The sequence below is a fragment of the Sus scrofa genome, chromosome 15 (assembly GCF_000003025.6).
Source record: "Sus scrofa isolate TJ Tabasco breed Duroc chromosome 15, Sscrofa11.1, whole genome shotgun sequence".
In the NCBI taxonomy this organism is placed as follows: Eukaryota; Metazoa; Chordata; class Mammalia; order Artiodactyla; family Suidae; genus Sus; species Sus scrofa.
The window spans coordinates 117,368,882-117,381,784 of NC_010457.5; the positions used below are offsets into that span (position 1 = coordinate 117,368,882).

The 12,903-nt window shown below is 36.2% G+C and overlaps 1 protein-coding gene across 1 annotated transcript in view; it reads right to left on the bottom strand.

Annotated features, from left to right (window-relative positions):
* The window catches only part of ABCA12 (ATP binding cassette subfamily A member 12), a 206,306-nt gene that overhangs the window by 124,178 nt on the left and 69,225 nt on the right, over positions 1–12,903 (bottom strand). Inside the window, 4 exon segments of the mRNA XM_021074975.1 lie at positions 2,289–2,467; positions 4,263–4,448; positions 7,165–7,262; positions 9,232–9,323. Coding sequence (XP_020930634.1) covers positions 2,289–2,467; positions 4,263–4,448; positions 7,165–7,262; positions 9,232–9,323 — 555 coding nt within the window.

Consider the following 12,903-nt stretch of genomic DNA (forward strand, 5'->3'; position numbering starts at 1 on the left):
GTGAAACCACCATGCTACTTAAGATATAAAATATTTTTATCACCTCAAAAATTTTGTCTTACGCTCCCAACAGTTGCCCCAGGATTCACTGATCTGATTTCTAACACTATACATTAATTTTGTCAATAATACAATATCTATACATCTAGTATGTATTCCTTTTGCAGGTGGGGGGAGGGTGTCTGCATTCTTTTGCCAGCATAATATCCATAAGATTTATCTATGTGTGGTATAATAATCTGTTTATTTTTCTATTAAGTAGAATTACAATGTATTGGTAAACTATAATTTTTTTTATCCATTCTGTTTATGGATATTTGTTTTTCCCTCAAATTTTAGGTATTATGAATAAATCTGCTGTAAACATTAGGATACAAGTCTTCATGTGGGTATATGTTTTCACTTTCCTGGGTAAATACCCAGGGGTAGAATGCTACATCATATGGATCTATTTTAACTTCATTAGAACCTGTCATATTATTTTCCAAAATGGTTATATAATTTTACACTCTAACTTGCAATGTATGGAAATTCTATTAGCTCTGTTTTTGCCAACAACTCAAGTCATCCATCTTTTAAAATTTTGCCCATTCTAATGAGTGTGTAGTGATATGACATTGTGGTCTGAATATTATCTTGACTCTTTTCATTGCTACATTATACATTTCAAACAATTCCCTTTCTCCTTGAACTGATCTACCTATTTGCTTTCTGAGACAGAATATACATAAGAGGAAGAGAGTCAAGTGTCAAAATTCTGGGGGAGTGAAAAAGAGCCAAAATGAGGATAAAGTCAAATTTCTTAATATCTTGCTTCTTTTATAATTTAGTTATGATATGTTTTTGTGGAAAGAATATAGGACTTGGATTCAGATTCCTTGAGTTCAGGTGCTAGCTTTGCCACTTACTAGTTGTAGAAACCTGGGGAAGTCATTTGACCTCTATGAAGGTGTGTTTCCTCTTCTATAAAATGGGGATATCTCTGGTTTCAATCTCAAAGCACTATTGTGAGAGTCAAATGAAATTAATGCAACAACATAAGGGCTTATTATAAAGTCTTTGAATAAATATAAGCTCTTAGAAGCTTTCCAGAGAAGGAGTTCCCGTCATGGCGCAGTGGTTAACGAATCCGACTAGGAACCATGAGGTTGCGGGTTCGGTCCCTGCCCTTGCTCAGTGGGTTAACGATCTGGCGTTGCTATGAGCTGTGGTGCAGGCCGGTGGCTACAGATCTCATTGGACCCCTGGCCTGGGAACCTCCATATGCCGCGGGAGCGGCCCAAGAAATAGCAAACAGACAAAAAAAAAAGAAGCTTTCCAGAGAAGATGACAAAACTCTCTTCTAGTGCTTCAGACATAAAAGATGGAATACATTGGTCTCTTAGTGACATATTAGAGAGGCACTCTGAGCTTTGGAGTTAAAAAACCCAGGCTCAAACCCTCCTACCTGCATAATCATTAAGTATTTATTTTTTATGACCCTCTGTTACCTCATGTATAACATAAATAACAGTTTTATTGTAAGTTTCAATGTGATATATATAAATGTTCCAGTAAAGTGTCTGGTACATAATAGGCATTAAATAATCGTTAGTTGTTGATGGAGTTTTTGTTGTTTTGTTTAATGCACATTGCCAACTAGCTACATAGGACAGGCAAACCTCAGTATGCGTCCATCAAACTCTAAAAGTTGGCTGTGCTCAGATCTCTTTTATAAGGAAAGGAGCCTTTGAAGGGGTATCCTCTGAAAAAATTTTCAAATCTTTGTATCGTATATATCAAATAAAGCCAACCTAATATGTAGGTTTAGAAACATCATCTATAGGCTGGCTGCACATGAGAGAGGCCACCCCCTTGAGGTATCTGCAAACCAATGAGATATTTTCTTCATGAGCAGAAGAGTGCACAGAGCTATTCTTATTCTATATGTACAGAGCTCTGATAGTCTCTGTGTGAGCTTGAGCCAAAGTCCTAATCTATTACTGGTCCTACTATACCATCTCCCTCAGAAGTTCTGGGATACCAACTGATAATATAGATATTATGCTTATGTTCCTCCTTATTTTCCCATATATATGTCAATAAACCTAATGATCACAGTGTGAGTTTCTCCTTTGTTTATCTAGTACCTTTATTTTCATTGCTAAAATCTGCAATAAGGTGCTGAAGGATTATTTGCTGTGTTTAAGTCACCTACCTACCAGTGATCCTCAAAGATACATTTAAAAAAAAAAAAAAGGACTTCTTTCTGAACAGTAACATAACCCTTAATTCTTATTTTTTCTTACCTATTTGCATTTCGAAGAACGTCAAATAGATTGCTTAGAGTTGTGTCATTCTGGAACACACTTGGGAAACTGGAGAGAAGCTGCCACACAGCTGTCTGCTCTTGCACTTTGGAGAAGAAGGACAACACTTTGACCGTTTCCTGAAACACTATCTTCTGGTTGTTAGGATCACTTGATAGCTTAGAAAATAAAATCACAAACAGTGGTAAGTGAGACTTCAATATCTGTAATCACATGGCTGTCTGTGAAAGCATTAAAAATCTAGATTTTCACATAAGTAATTCTTTCAGATTTTCATTCAGTTTGAAGTTACCTTTTTACGTGGAAAAACTATAAGCATTTCGAATGTTCTTACACACCACTGGATTTTTTCCTATAGTTCTGGAAATTTGTACATTTAACATTTGGTTAACAAAACTACATTTATACAAAATATTTTGGGGGGCCATGCCCAGGGCATGAGGAAGTTCCTGGGCCAGGGATCAAACCTGAGCCAAAGTAATGATAATGCTGAATTCTTAACCACTAGGCCACCAGGAGTTCCTATACAAAATATCTTAAACTGTTTTTGGAAATTGAAATTAATTTCTTAAAATTAGTTTTTGAGTAATGTTTTTGTTTTTCTCTATACCTGGTTTAGGACCTGCAGACATATCTTCTCTATGTCCATTAGGAGACCTTATATTATTTGTTATCTGCATGGAAAACCATTAAAATTTATATATGTGTGTATGAATATGTATATATACAAACATATGAAAATGTTTACTATTACATTTATACATACCTAACACCATAAAATATTTTCTAAATTTTGTTTCAATACAAGAAACTTTAGTTATAACCACATCTTGTACTATAAAAAAACAAATAAATGAAAACCATGACCTTTACTCTGGCTTTGGATCATAGGACTCCTCTAGTACCTTCAGAAGTAACGTATTTCCTTAATTGTATATTCACTTAAAACAATTTTCTTAATAAGCTCATTCATAGCAGTAAAGTCAGGTTTTTGTTCTGTCTTAATTCAAGTTCTTTTAAGCTGAAAATGTGATTTTGAACAATGTCTTCTTAACCACACACTTATACGATTGCTGGGTTTGTTGAGATAGACTTTTAAGTACTCTTTATTGGATTGGGATTATTACAACAGTGTCTCTAATCCAGTTCTTTGGAAAACTCCGATTACTGAAGAGTAATGTAAGCTTCTGCACTTACCTAAAATAAAATTCGGAGAATCTAGGGGAAAATGTTAGATAAGGACATGCTTCATTTATTCCTGGTTATAAAATTTTGAAAGAATTATGAATATTTCTGTGAACTTTCACTGTGTGTGGAGTTTCATTAAAAGAAGATTATCAGTGTCTTATTTTCACATTGTAGACTAGCATATAAAAATGGTTATTAGCAACTCCATATTATAAAGTTCTTGGTCTTAATGTATAATAGTTTGGAAAGAGGGATATATTATCTCAGAAAAAAGCAGCTTTTCAAATTAGGTTTGACATTAGAAGAAAAATTTAGAAGATTACTCATTATTCTAACTTCTGAGAGTTGCAAGGCTCTGATAGTTTAATTATTAACCTTACATTGCATCCTGAGTAATCTCACTTAAATATCTCAGAGAAAACAGTCAATCTTCATTCACCATAGAGCAAAGCCATATTCCATCTACCAAGTTGTGTCTACATTAACTATAATGCAATATTTTGGTTCAACACAGACATAATTTCAATCCTGCACATTTAAATGGAAATTAGACATTACTTAGAATTAGATATTGTATGTGAATCTCTGTGCAAGGAATTCATGCTGAAGGTGAGCCAGTTTTTCAGTCAGCGTCTCCCAGTCCATGTGGGCTATGGACTTGTTCTTTGATTAATTTTGAGTCACTTTGTGTACACAAGAATGGAAATAATACATTTCCCTCTATTGTTTAGGAGATCTTAACCATATTAAAATATTTACACTCACCTGAGAGAACTGGTTTGTCAGCTCTTGGAGAGAAGACTCTAAAAGGGTCATGTTGGACAGGCAAAATATGTTAAAAACATTTTTCCCTAGAGTGGTCCAAGAGAAGGCAGAATCAGCAATATATCTTGGGTAGCTCTCACACAGTTCTCTTCGTATATCTTCTGAAGCTGAATTTTGCTTTAAAAGCTAAAAATGTGTGTGAGAAGAGTGGGATGATAATGTTAGTAAATGTAGATTTTAAACGGTCCTAGTTTTCAAGGAAACTGACCTGTTTTCACAATTGCCATTTTAAGGTCCTGCATTATGGCAACTATTAAATTAATGCTAAAATACATTGGATTTAACCCATGAAAAGTCACTGAGAGAATGTAGGAATATGATAATTCTTGTCATCTACATGATTTGAAAGATTTACATACGATTTATTTAACTGAACTCATTTACTGTCTCTGACTAGACAACCTAAATGTACTAGATCTTGTCTGACAAAAATCTTCAGTCTTAAAAATCTTAGATTTTCCTGGCATTTAGCAGCAGAGACTCAAGTGTCCTAACAATTTATGACACTTCATGGGAAATTGGCCAGAATCTTTGGAAGATTTCCAAACAGGATGAGCTCCAGAGTCTAGTTCAAGACCAACAGTGTTTATTTAGAGAAGTAGAAAAACATGGATTATGTTTCATTTGCAAAGCAATTATTTCATTTAAAGATTTTTGCATATAAATAAAAAAGAAAAACACATATACGAAAATACATAGAAGCATATAATTACTAAAGACAATAATTGGAAAGCATTTTCATAATGGAATCTTTGTAAGTACCCCATATATTTCACAGTACATACCAGTCACAGATGCAGCACTATTTTCAGTTATAGTATTGATCACATTCACCATTATTAAGTTGTTTAGATATTTACAGAGCCAATTACATTTAGTTGTAACATTTAATGAATCCTTCCTAATAATTATTTCTATACCCTATGAGGTGAGGGCTAACTAATTTTATTCTCCCTTTAGGTTATATCACAAAATCTACATTCTGCCTTCCAGTGACTCAGCTTCTAAATGTAATGAAACAAGACAGGATCCACTTATTCTAGGATATACTATAAGTGCCAGATCCTCTAGTCATTCATCCATATCTCTTTCCTAACATTACACAAAAACTCACCCCAAAATGATTTCTCTACTTATTCTTGCAAGGGTTGCAGAATGCAATAAACAGAAAGAAAGAGGAATCAGAGAGACTGCTGACACAGGCATCAATATGTCATCCTAATTTTTACATCCCTTCCTGCTCCAACTACTCTGAAAATATGTATCTATACATAGAAAATTCATTTTTGACTTATCTCCACTGGATATATGACTCTGTGCTGCCTCAAAAAATTCTGAATTTTTATTCCATATGAGAAAGAGAACCTAGGAGTTTCAATACAATAAAGTTGTATTTTTGAGAACAGCATTGAGATTCTAGATGTTTAAGAATTTTACTGATACAATGCAAGCTATTTAATTCCAGGAATTAATACGGAAGAAACAGAATGGAATAAAATAACTTTTCTTAGTTTACATCCTGGACTGATTTAGGGAGGCTTTAGACTGGAGTGAAGTGGGCATGCTGTAGAACTTCCTCAGCGACACAGGTGCTTTAGCTACCTCAACTATTATATAAACTAGACCTCCAAAATCTAGACTGGACTGAATGGGAAAAGTCTTCTATTTCAGCCAGGACTGGCAGAATTGCATTGAAAGTTATGGTGCCTTTTCCTTACATACATTTTTGTATTGTTCTTTGTCTTGTTTACATAAACCAGTTCATCAAAGTGCCTCAGTTATGCAGAATGTCAATTCATGAGGAACTAATAGAAATATATTAAGCAGGAATATGAGTAAAGATCAGTTAATTTCCCATGTTGAAGATGGAAGAAATGTCTACTACATAAGACATGGATATATTATTAAAAATGCATGCATGCATGTGTGGTGTTTATGTGTATGTGCGTGTATTTGTGTATGATAGAGAGAGGGGGAAAGAGAGTGGGGGAGGAGAGGGGAGAGGGAGAGAGGAATATTCTCTCTATGGCAAAATGTTAAAAATGATCTCTTCTTTATTTCTGAAGAGCACATAAAGCAGAACTCAAATGCCCATGGGCCAGGCCAAATAACTTAAATGTATGAATCTGCTTAAAGACAATAAGGAAAAGTGGGGATTGCAGCTAATAGAAGAGTACCTCTTCTGCCTAATGGCACTCAAATTCAACTTCTTAAAACCCTTGTATTATGTGAGCACACACACACACACACACACACACACACACCACACACACACACACACATACATATAGCTCATAGGCTGCCAGCTTACACCTCTGATAGAAATGATGTTTATCATCTTGCAGTCTGGAAACTTAAAGTGGAAGACTAGTAAACAGATGGAAATCCATAAGTAAGCTCTTTAAACCACGCTAAGGAAAGGGATTTTATTACTTTGGGGAGATATTTTTATGGCTCTAATTTTTCCAAAAGCATTATTAGTATGGATGAAGCAGCAAGTTTGATGGGTATTATAGCTTCATTTGCTTTCATACAGCATTCTTCTTCCCTGCTTCAGAAAATTAAAAGACCACATATAATACCACCCTATTTTTTACTAAATGAAAATCTTAAGTTCAATTAAGGGACTTAACAGAAAGTAAATAAACATCCAAGACCTTAAGGAATTCAGAATTAAGCTTTTCATCAAAGAGCTCCTAAGAAGCTCCCTAAGATATTACTCCAAATAGGAAGGTTACCCCCAAACCTCTTCTTGTTTGGAAGACCCTTCTGTTAATTATCTAAGAGGCATTTGTTCAACTGCTTTTTATTATTAATCCAGTACAAAACTGAGTGAAATTACCTTTTCTAAACCAAGGATCCGGGCAAGCACTTGACTGCTGTTGAAAGTTTCTGCTCCAGTACTTTTTAAATCAGAACTTGGACTAGGAAATACTGTGGCTGTTATAAAGGAAAAAACAGATTAGCATACTAAACACACACACATACACACAAACATACACATGAGCAGGTTCTCATAAGAACTCATATACTCTACATGTGTATATGTACTCCACATCTTCCACAAAAGTTTCATACTGGAAAATGGAAAAGTCCATCAGTTTTTCCTTTCATATAAAATTGTGGTGGTTTGGTCTGCTCTTGAGTTTTTCCTAATCATTTTGGATGTCATTTGCTTTCATTCCAGTTTATATCATTAAATTTCATCACCAATATTATTGCCTAATAAACTGAATCATTTCTGTGCAGGCCTAGAGGATTTGAGGTGCCTCCACTAGCACCACAGATCCATCATATCCAACATCTGTTCAAAGGATCTGCCAATGCACATCTGGTGATAATGGCTTTTTTTTTTTTTAATTATCCAATTGGGAGGCTAAAATCTGCTTAGGATCATAAATCCTCTCCTCTACAAAGTGGTTTCTGAATGATATTTCAGATCAGATAAATGAGAGGAAGCAATTAGTTTGGACTACAGTATACTCTAATTAAGTAATTCCCAAAGTGGCCTCATCCAGTGCTGTTTATAATGTGGCAGAGTGTTCTGGGCTAGGAGCATTAGCTACAAGAGTATGTTCATATCTATGGCATGAGTGGGTGCTCATTAAGCCAGTGTGTTAACTTTTATAAATTTTGGATATAAATACTTTGTTGTCCCCACAACAAAGAATTTTAATATTCAAAGATACAGTGACCTAATGTCAGTGGGGACTAGGCTCTGTCCAAACGCTCATGGGGCTAAAGAATTTACCAACTGTCCTTTAGACCAAGACAGTACATTTGCGAGATGACTGGCTGGGATAAGAAACATAATCATTAGCTACGAAGCACAGCAAAGCTTACTGGACCACAATAGTATGATCTTATTTCTGCTGTGCTTTAATCTGCTCAGCCAAACACCCAGAGATGATTCACAACAGCACACTAACTTCTCGGAACCATTCACTACCCTATTCCTATTACAATAAGAAAGGACTTTTCTCCCTTTGGTGATCAACTTGTATTGGAGTGGTAATGTCATAAAGGCTTAAATAAATACCCCATGGCATTTTTTAAGGTACTCCTTTTTTCCCCCCAGGGCACCAATCATATTGCAACACAAAGGAATCTTTGTTTTATTCACTAATGTATTTCTAATACGTAGGACAGTGCCTACATGATAGCAGGTACCCCATAAATATTTGCTAATGAATATAAAACGGTCCTGCTCTTTTGGGAGTTTATTCTCAATCTGTGGCTTCTAATGAGTGTTTCTCAAGACTACCTGCAGCAGAAGCACTTGGCCATAAGGTTCAGGAAGCTCAGCCCACAGTTATTGTGCACGCTAATATCCAAGAGCCACTGGCCTAGCTGTGAGTGAAGTAAGTACACAGTCACAATGAATGACTCAGATACTAAGTGGGAAAATGGGAGGATGATGAGTACAGCTGAAAAAGTCCCATTGTGGCAGTTGTTCTAGTACTGGTAGGGCAGGATGACTGACAGGGAAGGCACTTAACCTTGTTGGGGCTCATGGTCCTAATCTATAAAATGTAAAGTTTGGACGAGTCTCTGAGATTCTATCCCATATTTTTTATTACCTGGCATTCTAACCATCCCAGCATCATCTAACTGCAGACAACTGAAGAGTTCCTAGTCAATCCTTGGAAAGTGCCTAATTTTCAATGTTATATTAGTACTATTCAGGCTGGAGAGTCTTTCAGGAAGAACTTAATTTCCAATTATTCTAAAAAACTTTGCATAATTGCACTACCGCACTCATGCAACCATAAGGAACATTTAGATCTCTTAGGGATATTCTAAGAATTCCATCTTGTTTGAAAAGTTAAAAGTATAACTTTTAAAGATTAGACCTTTACTGGTTGTTCCAGAAGGCCTGTTCTAAACTGGACAGAAGAGAATAGCTTACCCAGTGATGTGTGCCTTTTTTCTGGAACTTCAGTGCTCTCGAGTGATAAATTGCTGTCCTTCTCCAGGTTGGATGACTTTCTCAGAATTTCACTAGAGAAGAAAAAGCAAAAACTCTATAACTTCACCCACATTAATTTCAGTTAGTTACAGCAATGTATTATGCAGCAGATTCCAGGGCTCTCTGTGGACTTTCAAATTTATAATCTACTTTCCAGGATTTTAATGACAAAACTCAACCTAACCATATACCAATGAATATATAAGGGCTCCTACAAGGTAAATTTTTATTCAGAGAAAATGGCCTAGATAAGGTTTAAAATAGTTATTTTTACTTTACTCTTACAGAAAGAAAAAAAGGACATTAGAGCTAAATAGTGAAAATATTTAGGATGTGTTTTTTTCATTTAAAAAGATGGTGTGTCCCAAATAGAGAGAAGTCTAGGGATGCTTCAAGGAATGAAACAAAGGTCTGCTTATTTGTCAATGAAAGAAAAACAAGTTTTCTATGTTAGTTCTAGATGGCATTTTGAAGATTATCAAAGATGAATATATGTAAGAAAGATTCAGGGAAGAAGAAAACGAAAACAGATTTATTGAAAATCTAGTCTGTGCTAGGCATGTGGTTGGTGTCATTTTTGGTGGCACCAGGTGACACAGGAATAATGATGTAAGCAGGGTTTTAATTGTACCGAACATATCATGACTGCAATAGCCTCATGTGGTACCAGGAATCCCTGCCCATCACCATCACGCCAGCTTCTGGAAGAAAACACTATTGGATCATCCCACCATCCAGTAACCCTCTTTTAAAAATTCTCTTCTTATTTAAGTTATTATTATTATTAAAATGGAGATAATCATACTTTCTTGAAAACTTGATATACCTAAAGTAAGTGTTTAAAATACATGTATTTATTTCAAGAGTGAAATAAGTTCATATACCTGGATGTGAATAATGTGACCGTGGTTTGGTTGTTTGTAAAAAACCTACTTAAGGTACATAAGAATGGATATAAAAAGATAATGGAAAAGCAAGAAGTTCTGCTTGCTACTATGGTTCTATTTGACTTCCTTTTCAGAAACAAGATCTGAATCCTGGTTCTAGGGTACTTTACGATTTACAATTAGAGAAAAAAAATATCTTTTTTTTTTTCCAGTGTGACCTTTTAATAGAAATGATAAGAAGAGGTGATATTTGTTTTCGTTCCCTAGTGTTTTTCCAGTATTCTCTATAAAATGTGCTGGTTGCTCCAAAAGTTCTGCATTCATAATGTATATTTGAATTATTCATGACCATGACTATATTCCCCTAAATCTTACATTCCTTATGATGACTATTTGGATGGGAAAACTGTTCAGATAAAAATAAAAACTGACCTGAACCTTTTCCCTTCTCTCAAACAGAAGTTTTAGAAAGTTTGAGAAAGTCAGGTTCACTTTTCTTTTTCTCAACATTTTTTAGTTCAGCGTGAAATACTGTAAGGAACACTACTGAATATCAACACATTTTGGAAATAAAGGGGAAAACTGCCTTCATAAAAATTTTAAGGAATGGGGAAAACAAACAAACAAAAAACCAAAGGAGAATGACAAAGATTAAAATGAGCCAAAAGGAGCATGGGAAAACAGAGTCAATAATAAATGGGAGTGGGAGGCAGAGGAAAGAGGTTATAGGAAGCTAAGAAAGTATGAGCTTGGAGAAGCAAAAGCTGCATCTACTCTACACAGGACACCTTGCCCATTTTCCCACGTTCAGATAAGAGCCTTGAAACTATTCCTCAAGTTCATTTTCTTCTTTTTTTTTTTTTTTTTGTCTTTTCGCTATTTCTTGGGCCGCTCCCGCGGCATATGGAGGTTCCCAGGCTAGGGGTCGAATCGGAGCTGTAGCCACCGGCCTACGCCAGAGCCACAGCAACGCGGGATCCGAGCCGCATCTGCAACCTACACCACAGCTCACGGCAACGCCGGATCCTTAACCCACTGAGCAAGGGCAGGGATCGAACCCGCAACCTCATGGTTCCTAGTCGGATTCGTTAACCACTGCGCCACGACGGGAACTCCCTCAAGTTCATTTTCTTCCCACCAAGCTGTTGGCTCAACTGCTCTGAACTTGTCTGACAGGAAATAGCTCTTCCAGACAGGAACTATGGAGGCCTCCTTTCTAACAGAACCTGTCCTTGACCTGGCCAGGAAGTGCCCATGGTTACACAGTAGCTTACACATTCCACATTACAGGAGTGGGAAGGTGGTTCATCTCCTCTTAGGTGGTACTGATATGGCTTTTTGTCAGGGACACAGCGCAGGATATCATGTATACTTTGCCATTCCTCTTCCTGCAATTTTTCCCCAGCTTTGTTTTCCATTTACAGTGTGTAGCGTGATAGAATGTGTCCACTGCCACTGAACAATGTAACTATTGTCTGTAAACTCTTAAAAAGGAAATCACAAAATAAATGTACAACAGCAAGTGCTATGGGTAAAAAAGATGAGTTAAGGCTCTAAGTTGAAATACAGCTTACCTCCCTCAAGCAAAGGTAATTCTTTTGAGTTCCTATTAAATTACTAAAGGAGAGCAGGAAGGTGGCCAGTCTTACTGAGTTAAAGGTAATCCCTGAGCTTTCTAATTAGCATGACTACACTTATAGACAGCATTTTATGATTCTTAGAGCGATGGAAATATTACCTTTTCCATTATTTCACACAGTTTAAGCACCCTGTACATATTTGCTTTATATGACTTTCAAGTGTATTATGTTTATTTGTGTACCTATTCCTATCACTTTTCCATTTAGACTGTGACATCTTTGGAAGTAGGCACCATGATGATGATTCTTTTATTCCAAACACCTAGCATGGTACTGGACCATAAGATTGGATGGCTAATTAAGTTAAAAAGAGAGAGTACTGCCAGGGTGTAGAAGGAAAAAAACCTTGGAGTTAGTAGATATATTTTGAATCCTACATCTGCCTTTTCCTAAACGACTGTGGCCTCATCTGCAAATTAGGAATGATACACCTACCTTGCAAAGTTGTTGTGAATACTCTGTGAGATGTGCTTATCAAGTGCCTGTTTGGGTCCTGTCGTCATAGGCATTCACCAATATTAACAGTCAAAGTGCCCACAAAGAAGATGGTAGAGACACAGCCTCCATCATTGGTGTGGAGCTGAATCCCTGTACGTATGTATCTTTGCTCCCCACATAATCTTTCTAGAATACCATAAATTTCAAGATTGCTGGGCACCAAATGGATGCACCCATGTAGTTCATAATGTGGAAACTTGCAAACATTAGCTGGTAAGGTGCAAAGAGGCAAAGGATCTTACCCAGAATTTTGTAACACCTTCTCCATTTTGTGATTTAATTTCATCAGTTTACTCTTAAGAGGCATTTTCCATTTGAAGTAATGATCAGTTTTCTCCTTAGATTATAAAATTGTGGAGAAAAGTCTGTCTACAGAGCACTGTGTTGGCAGATGGTAGGATGTGTAGCACATGGTGAGTGCTGAATAATAGATAATAAAGAATATCACTTGGAAGAACTTACAGCTAAGGAAGCATCTTTTTAAAAATAGCCTGAAACTGCCTCCATTGTTGCCTACCTGGTTCTGCAAAGGTCCTTGGAAGAGGAAACACACAGAGGTGGCACCACAGACACAAACACTTAATCAA